This window comes from Lipotes vexillifer, unplaced genomic scaffold, assembly GCF_000442215.2.
Source record: "Lipotes vexillifer unplaced genomic scaffold, Lipotes_vexillifer_v1.1 scaffold90, whole genome shotgun sequence".
Lineage (NCBI taxonomy): Eukaryota > Metazoa > Chordata > Mammalia > Artiodactyla > Lipotidae > Lipotes > Lipotes vexillifer.
The window spans coordinates 5516764-5533408 of NW_006782310.1; the positions used below are offsets into that span (position 1 = coordinate 5516764).

Genomic DNA, 16645 nt, shown 5'->3' on the forward strand with positions numbered 1-16645 from the left:
AACGCAAAGGCAGCCTTTTGGTGACCAACATCAGACAGACGCAGCTATGACAAACCACAGTCCTGAGCACTTCGTGTGGGACATTCTGATTGTCTGGTTTTCTGTGTGGAAAGAAAGGTGCCCTCTTCTTGGCCAGTGCTGTCTATAAAACGCCTCCATTTCTCAGAAAAACCAAGAAGTGACAGGAGAGAAAGAGGGTGTAAATAAGACAGCATGTAAGAGGAGAGAAGAGAGTGGGGAAGGTCAGAAGTTGAAGAAAATTATAGCATTAAATGGTGAGCAGTAGTGACTGTCAGTCTAGACAAAGTGTAAAACAAGGATAAAAATAAAATAAAGCAGCTTTGCAGTCTTGGGGGGTATGGGGATGGGAATCACTGGTCTCCGAAAAGGCCTAGGACATCCCATGCATGAGTCTGTCTGTGCCTCAGCCGCTCTTGCAGGCTTTGTCTGCTAGGCTAACCGTGGACACCAGGAGATCAAGGGCAGCATTAGTACCTGCGCCACAGTGACCCCAGCCATCAGGAGTCTTGAGCCACTGTACCCTGGTGGATGCAAGGGTAGTGCAATGAAAGCCACCTTGGGAGATGGAGTCCAGTATCTCTAATGGAACATAACATGCTGTGCTAATTTTAAAAGAGAAAATAGAAAATCCTTCCTGACTGGAAAGGACAAAGAGAAAAAGGTATTGCTGGGTTTGTACAATATGGGTTCCTTTTCACTAATTGATGAAAGGGATTAGAAAGGAAAGCTGTTCAGTTTCTCTGCACATGCAGAGACTTCTGCTTCCATGTGGCATGTCATAGGGAGGAACAAGCCACCACTCCTGCTGCCATAACCAGAAACTTTAATAAAATAACAAAAGCTTTCTCTCAAAATCCATCAGGGAACTGTGAAAGGGAAGAGGACTAGACAAACTAGAATTCTAGGTGAGCTGAGAGCACCTCTCTAAGAGCATTTGCCAAGTCTGGGCACAGGCTGAGAATTGGACTTGCCATGCGCAGAGTGACTTTAATAGTAAAGAGAAGCCAGCAGGACTTCTAGTGGTCACGTGAGCTGGCATAAGAGGTTGGAGCTAGAGGAGCTTCAAATGCAGACAGTTTTCTCCATGAGACATTTGCTAAGTGCTGGGCCAGCATGGGGAGGGGGAGGCTGGGCCAGAAAGGCTGCAGGAAATCTCCTACAGTCTTGAAGTTCTGAGGAAACAAAGACAAGCTAGAGTAAGCACCTTCAACAAATGCATACAGATAGTTAAAGACAGAATATTTAAAGAGAGGGGTGGACTGATACTCAATGAAAACTGCTATCTGGCCCCAACCCTGCTCAGTCCTTCACTGTGTCTGCTTAACAGGAAAGGGTAAAGACTGGAGAAAAATGACACCGACTTCAGTCTCTGCATTCTTTTCTACACAAAGTTCAGTGCGTAGTCAAAATTATGAGCCAAGAGAACATGAAAACATGGCTGACAAGAAAAGTAGAGCAGCAGATCCAAAGGTGATCCAGATGTTGAAATTTGTAGTCAAATTTAACCATTTATAAGTGTTAATGAAAATAAAGGAAAATAGAGACAAATTGATAAAAAAAAGTTGAAATTTATAAAAAAGAATCAAATGGAAATTCTAGAACTGAAAAAAAGAAAGATTTGAAATGATTAACTGATATCATGGGTTTAACAGCAGACTGGTCCCAGCAAAAGAGATTAGTGAATTCAAACAACACGGGTTAATAGAAAATGTACAAACTGAAGCATGGTGAGAAAAAATAGAAAAAATGGAACAAAATGTAAGAGATCTGTGGGACACAGTCAGATGGTCTAATGTGTCTGTAACTGGAGTACCAGAAAGAAAAGATGGGTAAGAAGAAAAATTAAAGAAACAATGGCTGAGAATTTCCCAAAGGCTCATGATAGATATCAGCCCACATATTTAAAACACGTAGCAAATCCAAGGAGAGTAAACGCAAAGAAAACCACATCTAGGCATACCATGCGCAAACTGCCAAAAACCAAAGATATAAATAAAATCTTTAAAACAGCCAGAGAGAAAAGAATGTACTTTCTAAGGAGCAACAGTAAGAATGATGACTCACTGTTGACAGAAGCTATGGAAGTCAGAAGAAAGTGGAATGGCATCTTTAAATTGCCAAAAAGAGAACTTTCTAACCTAGAAGTCTATACGCAGGGAAATTCTTTCAAAAACAAAAGTAAGCATTTATTACATTAATATAATATCTATTTGGATATAATTATTTTCCTTTTAGACTATTTCTTTAAGTTAGATTTTTAAGGGAAAAATTAGTTACAGCGTTTTCTTTCAAACTACAGTTTACATATTTTCAAAAGTAAAGTTCAAATGAAGTGATATAGTCCTATCATGGTCTATAATGCTTTATCCCCTCCACCATATCTCTATCAATATATATTCATATATATTATATATAATAATTTTATAGACATCTCAGTATATATAAATGCCTGGCTAACACTTGGGAGACCATGGGGAGCCAAATGGCCCCTTGGAGTCTCTAAGTTATGGGCAGCGTTCTCCTGTGGCTCTATGTGAGTGCAGAGGTTCCAGAAAGAGAAGCATATACACGACCAAGAAGAATGGGCATAAATGGTAATCAGGTAGTGACAACAGTAACCAAGGGGAGAGGGGATAAGAAAGCAGAACCAAGAATGAGGTCATGAGAAAATGATGGCATCACAAAACTGAGTCTAACAGTCCTGGACACATGGCAAGATGTTCCTTGTAAGCATCTCCTGACCCATCACAGTGAAAGCAGATTCCCAGGAATGTATAAGATGAAAGTATAGGTAATTCTCATGGAAAGATCAGATGATGCCTTCATTTCTGGCTCATCAGGAGCAAATTATATTATATTATGAGCAAAGACACTTGATTGAGCTTTGTGTGTTTTGGGAAGGGTAGCTTGGCATTTCAAAATGAGGCACAGAATTATAAATCAGTAGGTAAAAGGGAAAACAGGAAATTGCTGGGCAAAAAGCAATTGCCGTATTGATGGCTCTGCTATGAGGAGGGCCATGGTTCAGAGGCTCTGCAGAGCCCCAGTCTGAGAGCTGTGCCACTATGAGGCCTCTTGCCTCCAACTTGAACACCTGGACCAGCCGGAGAATACAGAAAAATTCAGCAATTTCCAATATTCGTTTCTGAGAAGAACATATTTTTAAAGGGTTTTATGATGCTGAAAAAGCTAGTCTTCTGATGGAAGCAAGTAGATCAAATTCCCTTGGGCACAAGCAGAAAAAGTAAAATGTCCTGACTTTGTATATCCCAGTGTTGTAGGTATGCTCCCGCTCATAACGCAAAACGATTTTTATAAATGACCACAACAAAAACGTTGTCATCAGAAAACATTGTTGTCCTATGGCCACAGGTCTCAAATAGTGCAGTTGGTCCAACACTGGAATCCTGGTACTCCTTTTGCAACGTGTTTATTTAATTCAGTCATGTGAACTTTACTAGCAGAAATTATGACTAAATTATAACATATTACATATTTGCAGTGAACTTTCAAGCACAAACACATGTCTATAAAATGTGCAGTCTACTGAACCGTAATCAACTATTCCCAACTATTTCTATCAATATCCAAACACCGAAAGTTTTGAAAAATTAGTACAGAAATATAGAATTCACAATTTAAGGTATATATTTACTAACATCTTTTTCACCTGTGGTTTGAGAAAAGCTGACTGTTCTTCAGCTGTCGCTGGACCTTGGACAAGTTCAGGGTACCTGTGTTCCATAAACATAAAAGTCTGAGAACACTCACCTGCAGGATTTTAAAGTTGTATGTCTATTACAAAGATAAGTATAGGTAGAGGAAATTCACAATTTTGAGCACACTGTACATCTTTTTTCTTACAGGAGCACATTTCCCATCTTAGAGATTTCACAAGGAAGTCGATCAGTCACAAAGGCACAGTTTTTGCTGAATTAAAATAGCATTCATTTCTGAGTGTTTAATATGACTTGGGAACCCATGTTTTTGTGGTATTTTCTTCTTGCTGGTCTAAGGGCAGATGCTTTTATACCAGACTTGGACTGTCTTAACATACAGCTATTTATAAACATATTTTTTTCTGGTCAGGGAGCAGATGAATGTACCAAAGAAAATGTTGTGTTAACTCCCTTTTCCTGGTAGAAGAGGGCAATCCTGTTATGATTTTTAAAGGCTAGTTAATCCAAAGATAAGCTATATGTTACAAAATCCATTGATTTTTATTTAACTGAATTAGAAGTTAGGGCTAATTGACATTCGCTAGGCACATACAACCACGGGTGGGGAGCTGACTTAACAAATGTCTCTGGACATTTCTGGAAGCACTCTACTGGGTATCTGTGATGTACGTAGTGGCACACGGCGTGGGAAGTCTGCCCTTCCACGACCACAGGACCTGGCAGGTGGAGGTACATCCAGGACAGTGAGAGATGACAACACAGCTGTGTGACAGGGTAGTATGACATAAGGCCCCCGGGTATGGATTCATGGGAGGTCAGAATCTGGAGGGTGATGGTCACAGGTCACTGTGGTGCCCCTGCAGTGGGGACGGGGGAACACCCTTAGATCCATCAGGAGGCTCAACCCTGGCTCTAGCCTCTGCTGTGCTCTGTTGCTGACGAGCTTTGCTGCTGCGGGAGCAGTGCTGTGTTTTCCTTCTCTCTGAGTACCTCGTGCTCTCTGGTTGTTTAATTCTTCAGGATCCACTAGTTCGTGGACTATGGGAATGGATGACTCGCCTAATGTCACGGATGATGCAGCTGATGAGATCATGGACCGCATCGTCAAGTCAGCCACCCAAGTGCCCAGTCAGCGAGTGGTGCCGCGGGAGAGGAAGCGCTCCCGGGCCAACCGGAAGTCTCGTAAGTGCCTTGGATTTAGGATGTGGGACTCTGCCTGCAGGGACCAGCCCTCCAGTTCTGTATGACCCAGGAAGGGCAGGGATTCAGAGGTGGGGTCCGGTGAATTGTCAGTGGTGCCCGGAGGGCCCACCCGTGCCCATCGACAAAAGGTTTCGTGCTGGACAGTCAGCACTGGCCACTAGGGAGGAGGGGTGCTGCAGCCACCTGTCCAGTGTATTTGCTATTTCTGGTCAGGCCTCCCCCAATTCACACTTTGTCCCCAGGAAGGTGTGAAAGGCCCTTAGATGACTCTGGTGTGCAGGGGTGGGCACAGTGGGACCTGTTGCCAAGTACTGCCCTGGATGCTTTGCTGAGGCCATATTATTGCCCCTCACCCAGCGTCAGGGGCCAGTTTCTGGGCTGGAGACTATTCCCCCAGGGGTTCACTGCTGCTCATGAACATGCTGAAGGTGAAACCAGGGGTGGCAAGCGATTTTTGGTCCTTAGGATGCTTAAAATAGTTCATGTTAGCCTAGGTTCACCAGTTGTTGTTTTTTTCCCTACCAAACAGAGGATTCAACTAAATCAAAGCGACTTATTGGCCCGTGTAGTCTCAGCCTGTTACCTGCCCCTATTGGCCGAATGACGGGTGTGGAGTTGCCTCTGTGGGCACCATGCTGACTGTCACAGGGATGGCTCACTGTAAAGAAGCAGGGTTCTCTGAACCTTTGACATCTGCCTTCATGGCCGTGGCCCTAGTGTGTTTCAGAAGAGAGCTCAGCCCCCAAGCTTTGGCCTGGTGCTGGTCACTGAAGGTCAATCCCTAGGACAGGAAATCTGGCTGCCTCCTCATTTCCTGGCTCCCAAAATTGAAAGGAGGGAGAGTGGCTGTCAGGAGGCAGGAGTTCAGTAAGAACTCAAACTCAGAGCCCCCCAGGCACTGCCACCTTTGAGATTCGTACAAGAGGTGACTGAGTTTTGGGCTGCATATTTTGGACCCCTTGGTTCTGTTTGACCCGTTGACATGCTTGTTTCCAGGGTAAAGAACACTAAACCAAATTGCTGCAGACTCTCGGACCCTGCTCCTTTTATATCATTGGCTTTAGATTCTGACAGGAATTTTTCCCCAGAAAAGAAAGTATCCTTGACACCCCCACCAGGGAGAAGCAAAGTTTCTCAAACCACAGAACTTGGGGGCTGGGGGATGTGATTCTCATTCAGTGAGATGGGTGGCTGAGAGTCTGTTTTCACCACACTCCTAGATGAGGTCCATCCTGCTGGTACACACTTTCTGGTACACACTTTGAGTAACTTTTTTTTTTTTTTTTTAAAGACTTTAATTTTATTTGTTTATTTTTGCTGTGTTGCGTCTTTGTTTCTGTGCGAGGGCTTTCTCTAGTTGTGGCAAGCGGGGGCCACTCTTCATCGCGGTGTGCGGGCCTCTCACTATCGCGGCCTCTCTTGTTACGGAGCACAGGCTCCAGACGCACAGGCTCAGTAGTTGTGGCTCACGGGCATAGTTGCTCCGCGGCATGTGGGATCCTCCCAGACCAGGGCTCGAACCCGTGTCCCCTGCATTAGCAGGCAGATTCTCAACCACTGTGCCACCAGGGAAGCCCCTGAGTAACTTCTTGAACTGTGGCTCTCAACCATGGCTGCACGTTAGAACTTTCTACAGAGCTTTAAAAATTCCAGGTGTCTGGGCTGTACCCAAGCTGACCACCTGAGAACCTCTGCGGTTGGGCCCTGCCCAGGCCCCTTGGGTGATTAGTGGCCTTAGGAGAAGGACTCTTGTTCCACTCTGTGTGGCCCCTGCCACATTCCCTCTGTTTTTTAAATGGAAAACTATCATTCAGGGGCACTGGCTTTTTACATCTTCAGGAATATGTCTGTGGGCTCCAACATCAATATCTAAGAACTTTACGTTTATTTTTTCCAACATTTCACTATTTCCTGGTGCTGCTGTGAATGCTTTGCCATTCTCTGGGTGCTCCCATGTAAGAACTTGGCTAGGGACTTGCTATTATTTAAAGTTGTTCCTCAGACAGTATGGGCACCTCTTGGAGGCTGGTTAGAAATGCATATCCACGGGGACCTCTCCAGGGCAACTGATTCAGAATCTGTATTTAACAAGATCCCCGGGGGACCCCATGCACGATAACGTGGAGGGGGTCAATGGGGTATGAGGCCAGGACTGGAACTGCAGGGTCCCCAGGTGTGCACATCTTGGGGAGCAAACTCATCTCCAAAGGGGTGAGGCTGACCCACACTCTCTCCACACTGCATGCTCCAGGCCAGGCCAGCAGAGCACTTGCCTTTTTGCCTGTCTGAAGCATGTGAAATAGTATTCCTTATGGTTTTAACTTACTTTCCCCTGCTAGTGTGCTAGGAAGGTCGAGCCTCTTGTGATTTGCATCTCTTCTTTTGTGTATGGCTTGTCCATACCATTTGCCTGTTTTTCTCTTGCTCTTTTTCATGAACAGAAATCTCTTTCTTAAATAGTTTTTTAAATGAAACTTATGAGAGGCTTTTTCAGGTGTCTTAAGTAGATTATCTTCAGTATTTGCCCTTTATTGCCCTCCTCTTATTTACTTCAATAAACCAGTAACCAAATGGCAGAAATTTTGCACCAGTTAACGCCTGGGCTTCCTGCAGTGGGCAACCTTAGTGCAAGAGTCTCCACTGGGAGGAGCTGGGAAAAGCATGTGGGGAATCAGACCACGAGAGAGGAGTTGAGAAAGGATGCCAGGTCAGGGAGTGCCCTCCGGAAGGTGGGCAGGGTTGGGTCAGGGACCTCAGAAAAGGAGATTGCCTGAGAGGGGGCTGGCCCAGGGTATGTACTCCTCCTATAGGTTACATGTCTGTTTCGGCAAAGAGTGTTGGCCCTGGCCTCTGGTCTAGAGAGAACCAGATTCTTAGAGAGACACATAATGTCACTGGGAACAATAACACAGTCATAATTAGTTTTCCTCTTCAATCTGGCCAGAGAGATATTTTGCCTGTTTTTGTGGTTGACATAAAATAATTTCCTGTGGTATCGTTTCCATTCCAATCTTATGCAAAACAGCCCTATATTCTTTTTATTTAGCCCAACACATTTTGTCCGTGATGCAGTTACTACAACAAATACAGCACTGCATGTATGTAAATGTTTATCTGTAGCAGGTTTAATTAATTAGTAATGGCACCATCCACAGAAATTTAAGATGGGGGAAGTTACTTTGATTTCTAATATAAAGGGATGTAAACTCTAGCTTTTCATAAGAAGTTAAAGGAATGAGAAAAAAACAATTTGCAAAATCGATGTGAAGTGTTGGGCTGGGGCCTCACCCTGAAACGATGCTGCGTTTGATTTGATTGTGTAATGGTGGCCATGTGGCAAGTGGATAAATGAATAACCAGCATATTTGGGCTATACCTCATTTGGCTAAAGACAGTAATAGTCCAGCTATTGTAGGAAACCAAACAGAATCCAGCTCACAACCTAGAAATTTATGACCTGCAAGCCCCTCAAGAATCCTCTGAGATACTTAAAACATCTGCTTTCATGTTTGATGCTGGTGGCTAAGCCTACATCCACCTGCTTAAAGCCTGAAATATGCAGCCAGTTGGGACTCACCTAGGGCACTGTAATGGATTCACAGGTTCCCAGGCTCTGCCCCTTCTGTTGTTTTCCCAACTGGTGCCATCGGGGTCTCATTAAGTAAAATGTTTCGAATTGTCCAGTTGATTTCTACCCGGTGAAATGTCAACACAATGCGCCTCATATGCTTCCCCAGATTCTAGCCACGGCTCTCGAATTGGCTGGTGGAGATGGCCAAGGAGAGCATTCTCCAAGCTCTTTGTTTCCTTCTTAATAAGGTTTCTCTTTTCATCATACTGGGGCAAGTCCTTTGTCCCGGGGCTACTTGTTCTCTTAGGCCTCCCGGATGTTGGTCTTCCCTAGAAAACCCTGAAGCTGACGGGCATCTGAGATCTCCTTCCCACTGTGATTCTGCAGGACGGGTCTGGGGCCTGCGGAAGAAAAGGACCCCTTGTGTTCTTTTCTGTGGGACCCAACTTCGGAAGAGGGTCTCTGCCCAGCTGGCTGTCTGCATGTAGCCATTACCCTGGACTGTCACAGAGCAGAGCAGGGATTAGGGACTCATAGTTGGCCTTTTCCTCTTTCCTGCTGTCTGGGCCCCACCTGTGCAGTTTTGGGCTCAGGGCTATGTTTCTTTAAAAATGCAATCACTTCGATGTGACCTACAAATAATCTAACAGTGTCTTAGGAACATAAGGTTGGTCACCCTTACAAGTACAGTTTCTCAATGGGAAGGGCCAGAAGCCTGATTTTAGGGGCTGCTAGGAAAGGAACACTGAACTCTGACTCGACTTCAGGCTCTCATCTCACCCCATCTCTTATGAGGCTTCAACATTCCTCTTGAAGGGCGTGTGACATATTCACGTTGATTCGATATAACTAAAATCTTATTTTACAGAATATTGAGGGGTGTTGCCATGCTCTCTGTTAAGTAGGATTCCGTGGAGAAGGAGAACGGACGAATCTGAAAAAAAAATATTGAATCTGTTTTAGGGAAAATGGGAGATATGCCTCACAAAATATTAGATTGAGCCCTGGAACTGATCAGCACTCAGCTTAGTTTAGTTGTCTCTAATTTTCCAAAGTGGTATTTGAAAATGTTCAGGAATTTTCCCACTAATCCCATTAAGAAAAATTTCCCTGCATGTTATTTACATAGTTCTTCTCTACTTAAAAATGTTATATTCTTTTATAGGGACAATGGAATGAGCCAGAGACTTTAAAACGGATGCTGTTAGGATACAGTAAAATAAGATGTTAGTGGAAAGGACCAAAGTTTCTCAATCAAAGTTTTGTCTTCTCAACATCATTACTATTTACTCAGCACCTAATTATTCTTCGAGCTCATTAAAGCTGGACTGATTCCTCCTCTAAAGACAGCTAAGGCCAGCCACCCATGTGTACAGGACACAGGACAGGAAGATAAATAGAATAAGACCGAGAGAGAATCAAAATCTTTTCCCTAAACCCAGGTGGAGAGTCACTGCATTTTAGAGGGCCAGCGTAAGGGTTTGTGCCTCTGGGGAGAAGTGCCACCCCCATCAGCGCCCACTCCAGGCTTCGGGAGTACAGTGACCAGAGGGGATGGAGCTGACAGCGGCTCTAAGATTCACTGGGGCTGACTTTAAACCTATGGTGGGTGTCAAGCCCTTGTCACTAGAAAAGGAAGATGGGGAAGTAAGGAAGGCATTTGCAGCCTGGCTCTGCACTGGGAAGGTCTTGGAGGCAGGGCTGGATGGGCACAGGAAAGGGACTGTGAAGGGGTTTGACGGCGGTGGGCTGGGAGGCATAATTAGAGTCTGTGGACGGGAGAGAGAAATGAGGCCCGAATCAGAGCAGGTGCTATCGGAACAGACTCCAAGTCACCTGGAGACAGGTCCTAAACAAGGGTGTACGGGCCTTGTACCCAAGCCCAAGGGGGTGGAAGCAGCCCCCTGCTCTAGAGCAGGGTCAGGCTGGTAGCCAGGACTCTGATGTGGAAAGAAGCTTAGGTAGAAGCCTTGGGGTTAGACAGGTGGTGCCGGAAGAGCTTGGAAGGGTCTCACTGCCCTGAATGGCTCTCTGGTTGTTGTCTTTTCGGACAAATCTCCCTTCAAAATTGGGAACTAGCACTCTGAAAAAGGAGGCTGGCTGTGTGTCCTCCACTGTGTCTGTCTGTATGCCAGGCACCCTTTTGCCCCAGAGTGGAAGTTCAAGAGGAGGGAGGATCAGTAAACAAGAGGAATCTGAGAATTTGTCTTTCCCGCGTAAGAGCAAAGTAGAGGGTTCTAGGAAGGGTGCTTTGGAAAGTGCCAAGCACCTTACTGGCAGGGGGTTACAGTAGTTCATCGCCTTTGCTGCCAAGTTCAGATGGAATCCAGTTCCATGCTTGGGAATTTGCACAGTCATACAGCCGAGGAGACTGTTCCCGTATAAATGGCTTGGCCTCACTGAGCCTCAGTCTTCTTCGATACAATGAAGGCAGTCGTGCCAGCCTCCCGGGATGGTTGTGAGGGTTAAGCGGGGCACCTATGACGGGTTCTCAGCACCCTCCTTCCCTTCACACTGCTGTCCAAGGGTCCCAAACATGGTAGGAATGTGAAGCTGCCTGCAAGCGTTTAGGAGCTGCCAGGCAAGTCACCCGTGAGCCTGTGCACAGAAACCACACCTGCCCCTTATCACTTTGCTACCATCACCCACCTGGCTCCTCGTCCACCATTGTCTACCTTACTTGGCCTGTTGTAATTTGTAGACTAGACCCATCTTCCCCTCTCTTTTTACCCCCAGGACACTGGTGCAATGGCTTGCCCCTGTGCACGGAAGCCTGGATTGTTAGCAATGTATGTGTCTAGTATTGTTGTGACATCCCAGTAAGCACTAAAGAGCTAGACTTCATCTGGAAAGGGGGAAGGCAGTTCTGTCCTGCCCAGGACTTGCAATAATGCTGAGAACTCTGAGCTCAGAAAGCAGTGGAGAGAACTGTTTCATTTCTTTCCACCCAGACCAGATTCCATCCTCTCCCTGTCCTCCCCAACAACGTGACTCATAAGAAGCAGTCTGCTTTTGCATTCCAACTGATTGCTTTCTGTTCAGTGCTTACCTAGGAACCAAAGAGATTATTGAGGAGCACTGGATGTGAACGTAGCCACAGATGTAGGAGGGAAGTGGGGTAGGGGCACTGCGCAGCCAAGACCGTGGCCAGACCAGTGGCTGTAGAAAGCGCCTGATACCATAAGTATTGCTGAGAGCCATCTCAGCATGAGTGAACTTAGTTCCGGGTTAGGCAGAATTCGGAGGCTTCAGCCCTATCACCACAAAGGCCGTTGCCTTCATGAGGGGCCCCCTTTCCCCGCATCTCACTCAGATGGCAGTGTTCTAAGTCAGGGATCTGAATCTCCTGGGGAGGTTAGAATGCACTGTCGGGGCCTCTCCCAGAGACCTTGGTTCTTTGTGCCCAGGCTGAGTCTAAGAAGTCGAGTTTAAATCAACCAGGTCTGGGAACCTTGGCTTCTTGTCATTGTTATTCCACGTTTTATTTTTTTAGCTTTTGATTTTGAAAGAATTTTAGACTTAACAAAACGTCACAAAAATAGCACAGAGCGTTGCCTTACCTCCTTCACCCAGCTTCCCGCCATGTTAACACCCTGCACACGGTAGGACAATGCATCAAAAAATTAACTCAGCTGCAGGCTTGACTCAGATTTCAGCATTTTCCCCCAATGCCCTCTTTCTGTTCCATGATCCCACCCAGGGTCCCACGTTGCATTGTCGTCATGTCTCCTTAGTCTCCTCTGATCTGTGGAGGACATTTCATGACCTTGACACTTTTGAAAAGTACCAGTCAGTTATTTTGTAGAATGCTGTCAATTTGGGAAACCTCTTCTTTTTTTTTTTCTTTTTTTGCGGTATGCGGGCCTCTCACTGTTGTGGCCTCTCCCGTTGTGGAGCACAGGCTCCGGATGCGCAGGCCCAGCGGCCATGGCTCACGGGCCCAGCCGCTCCGCGGCATGTGGGATCCTCCCAGACCGGGGCACGAACCCGCGTCCCCTGCATCGGCAGGCGGACTTTCAACCACTGCGCCACCAGGGAAGCCCGGGAAACCTCTTCTTTTAATGGATGGGATTTTATGACGGAGGGTGGAAGTAAGAAAAATAACCCAAATGGTTAAATAATTGACATTGACCAAAAAAGCAAAAAAACCCAAACCCATGAAAATCCCACAGAATATCTAACATCGAATCACTAAGAATGATACACCTTAAAATGATTCCCAGTATTTAAGTCCAAAGAGGCAGGACTGGGCCTGCCATTTTTCTCCAGTCGCAAACAGGTCCCTCCAGGAACAAGGGCTGCACAAATCGACAGGCAGCATTTGAATACCAGCGGGGCCAGTTACCTCCCAATCCCAAGAAGCAAACATGTAAGGTATCTTCAAGTTCTGATATGAGCCCCTGTCATCCTAGACACAGCACTCTTAGTATACTCGATAGAATAATTTTTAGGATCTTCGGGATTACAAAAAAAACTAAACAAAACACACACACACAACTTATTTCCAAATTGCTTGACATTATGTGCAAAAAATGAAAAGAAAAAAAACCTGTCAGTGATCCAAAGGTGAAAGAGCACACGTGTGGGTTTCCGTCACATGGAAGTAAAACTCGGTCCATTTGCCATCAACATGAAAGACTGTCAGAACATGTGCTGCCAGGCGCGTCAGGGCACAGTTGTTTCCAGGGTGAGCTCTGATTCAAACGTCCTGGCCCAAATCCTTCTCTTCCCCTTACTGTATACGTAGGGGCCAGAGACTCGATCTCTCTATGCCGCTGCTGTTCGTTCCCTGGGGAGATGAGCACAGTCCCCATCTCATAGGGTTTCCACAAATATGGGGTGAAATAATCCATGGTAGTGCTCAGGAAATGGCAGCCACCACTGCCATTATTCTCAGATTCACATCAGCAAAGAGCTGCCTGGGAGCACTTTGTAGGATCAAAACCTTTTTTTTCAATTCAAGGGAGGGGGGAAAGTAAAAGAAAACGACCTTATGATTTTTCCGTGAGCCCCAGACCCCCCTGTGCTGCATGTTGATAGCAGAGGCACCTCTGTGTCAGACCCCGCTGCTGACATTGTGAGCTGTCCCAAGCGCCTGGGGCATCGAGTGGCTGCCGGTGCCAGCAAAGTGACCCACGCCGTCTATGGAAGGAGTGTGAGGCAGACAGGGATAAACATTTCCAGGGCCTGTTCTCTGTTAAGCAGCTGCGGGGAGGGGAGGCTGTCACATGTGACAGGCTGGCGAGCAGCTCTGCTGTAGCCAGGGCATTCAACTGGGAAGCAGGAAGGGGGAGCAGTGGAGAGGGGCCCGGACTTTATCTTATCAGATGTCAGCCAGCCCTCCCCCCTGCACCCCTACCCCCACCGCCTGCTAGCATTTGAGAAGTGCTAGCTGAGAATTCCCTATTTGATGGAAGGCTTGTTTCTGTTGTGCAAGTTCCATATACTGCCAGCTCCTGCGTGTTGGTCCTCTCATTCTCATATGTCCTCAGCCCTTTTTTGCTTTCTGGAAACTTCCTTCGTGAGAGCCACCTCCTATGCGGACAGGGTCTGCTGCCTTGCGCCCTTCCCCTCACTCCGTGTTCCTGTCAGCTCCTGGCCTCCTTGGTGGGACACTTGGCTCAAGGTGGAGGCTCACGTAACGTCTGTTGAATGAATGAGTTAACTGATGAGCAGGTAGATGGACAGACACCGTAACAGGCCCTTTGCATGTAGGATTTGAATCAGGGTACAAAGCTGATTTCAACTGATTACCTTCATTTCACACCTTCTTTCAAGAGTCTTTAACAAAGGAAGCGTTCAAATTCTTAAGGTCCTTTTCAGGGTTAATGTATTTCTGGGATAATTTATCTGAATTATCATGAAGACCCACAGAAAGTAGGACTCCATAAATGGGGCCTATTTTTCTATGAATACCTGCCTTTCAGGGACACATCTGGCAAGCAAAGGGACCTTTGCTTATGCTGGCTTTTCCCCACAGCAGAGAAAAGCCCAGGGTGGAGGGGGCAGGAGGGTCCTCAGGGGTCTCGTGCATCAAAGCTGCGAGTAGACCATGAGGCTGAGGGCAGCAAGGCTGGTGCAGCACCATTAACCTTTGTTCTGTCCTCTGAGCTGGTCCCAGATAGGCTGGCCCGGTGCCCATATCTATTAGCAGATTATTGCCTGTTCCGTAAGGTGCCAGGGTCCTCACTCAAGTATTTACATGAACTGAACCCTATAGTTCTAGGGCTAAAGCAAACATATGAACAGAACTGTAAGAGGCATCTTTCAATGCCATCAGTTCGTGGAGTCTTCTGTGGTCATTTGGCCACGTGTGTATACCTCAAGGCACAAAGCTGTGGTTCCTAACCCATGCCACCTCCTGCTGCTAAGGAAACATAAGATGCCCTCCTAGTGCAGCATGGACTTATTCAGGCAGAATTTTGTATCTTGGATAAGAGGTCTCAGCAGTCCTTGTCTAGGATGAGAAATATATCATCTTGTTTTCTGCCATTAAAATTATTATCTTTCTTTAACAAACACTTGAAGGAGTGTTTAAAGAACATAAAGGGTATTACAAACTAGTATTTTTATTGCCGCCCCATAGAACGAATTCCATTACTCAGTTAAATGCAATCTGCCTCCAGCCAAGGCTCTGGAGCCAAACATTTTGTCTGGATGAGTTAAATACTCAGTCTGGAGCCCAAGGGGTCTGGGGTTGCGGGACGGTTAGCCAGTGTAGGAGCAGCTGCGGACGGGTGGCTCTAGGGCCCTGAGCTGGGCTTGAAAATACAGCAGCGTGCGGTGGCATGATCTGAGGGTACCCCTCACCACAGAGCTTTGTGCGTCTATAAACCCATGCTTAGTGTCTGTGAATCTTCCCTAAGTGTGTCCATTCTTTGAGTTAAAGTGCTGAGCGCACAATAGGTTCTCCATGAAGTATTTATTGACTGACAGACTGATGGATTGGGTGTTGGCTCCCAATCAGAGTGCTGACTCCTGGGAGAGAAGAAAGTATTTATTAGTAGATATTAGCCGCTGTTTGTTCTACCAGAGGCCTAGCTCTTTCAGATTCTTTGTCCGTGGGCTAAGTGGGCTTTTGCCCAGGGGAGGCATCGATTTGGGTGTTGCTGCAGACACACGAGGTGGGACCCTCACCTCTGGGGAGGCCTCAGAGGACACAGGCCCCCTTGTCATAGAGGGGGCATGGGGAATTAGGTCTGGCAAGGAAGGTGGGAAAACACTAAGGGTGAGCTTTACTTTCTCCACATTCTGATCAAGGGCCTTCCCTGAGGATCTCAGGGACTCCAGCTGACTGAGGATTTATGGTAGATGGTAGATCTGTAACACATCTCTTCTGAAAATAGAATACCCAAAACTCTGTATGACTTCCATACAGAGTAGGCCAAATACAATTTATCAACTAAGGAAAATGTAATTAGGAACCTTTCAAATGAAAGGACCAGTCTTGGAAGAGGCAGCTGCCTCATCATGCAGCCTTATTCAGCCTTTATTTTGACATCGAAACTGATCAACACTAAACAATGGAAAACCCATAATGTCAGGCTAAACATAAGCCAATTCTAAGTCAGTTAAATATGAGTGTGCCTCCAGCTGCCAGTTGTAAACCTCAGGGCGGGGAGGTCACTGGTCCTTCTTGAGCCTTGTGTGTTTCACAGAGAACATCCACCAAATCCACTCAGAAGTTTGGCAGTTTGCTCCTTGGCATCCAGTCTACAAGGAGTCACTGGTTATTCTCTGTAGAGGCCCTTTGATGAGTTGAGACTAAGACCCTGATGCTCGTGGAGAGCTCATCCTGACAGCTACCCCTTGCGCCGTGTTCCGTTAATGCCTTGCTGTGGGGCCTCTACAGAGGTATGTCCCTGCAGATTTGCGGGATTATTTTACCTAATTTGCATCACTGGAATTTGCATTTTCCTATGCTCAGTAATTCCTTTTCCAGCTCTGATCCGCTCCTTATGCTGGGGAAGGCTGAGCTCTCAACATGCCACCTGCATTTTGTAGTTTGCACCATTTCTCAGACCTCATGAGGGTCGGCCTCTCCTCCCCCACTCTCCTCTTACGAGGTCCCCTATCTGCCTGACTTTCCAGGTCAGTGCCTGTGTCACCATCAGGCAGCCCTGAGATTTTCCCTGCCCTGGCGACCAGCCAGCCAGGGCACTTCAGCAGG

The 16645-nt window shown here is 46.4% G+C and overlaps 1 protein-coding gene across 1 annotated transcript in view; it reads left to right on the plus strand.

The window, feature by feature from the left end:
- The window catches only part of FHOD3 (formin homology 2 domain containing 3), a 517118-nt gene that overhangs the window by 499689 nt on the left and 784 nt on the right, over positions 1-16645 (plus strand). Inside the window, 1 exon segment of the mRNA XM_007455216.1 lies at positions 4722-4883. Within this exon segment, the coding sequence (XP_007455278.1) occupies positions 4722-4883 (162 nt within the window).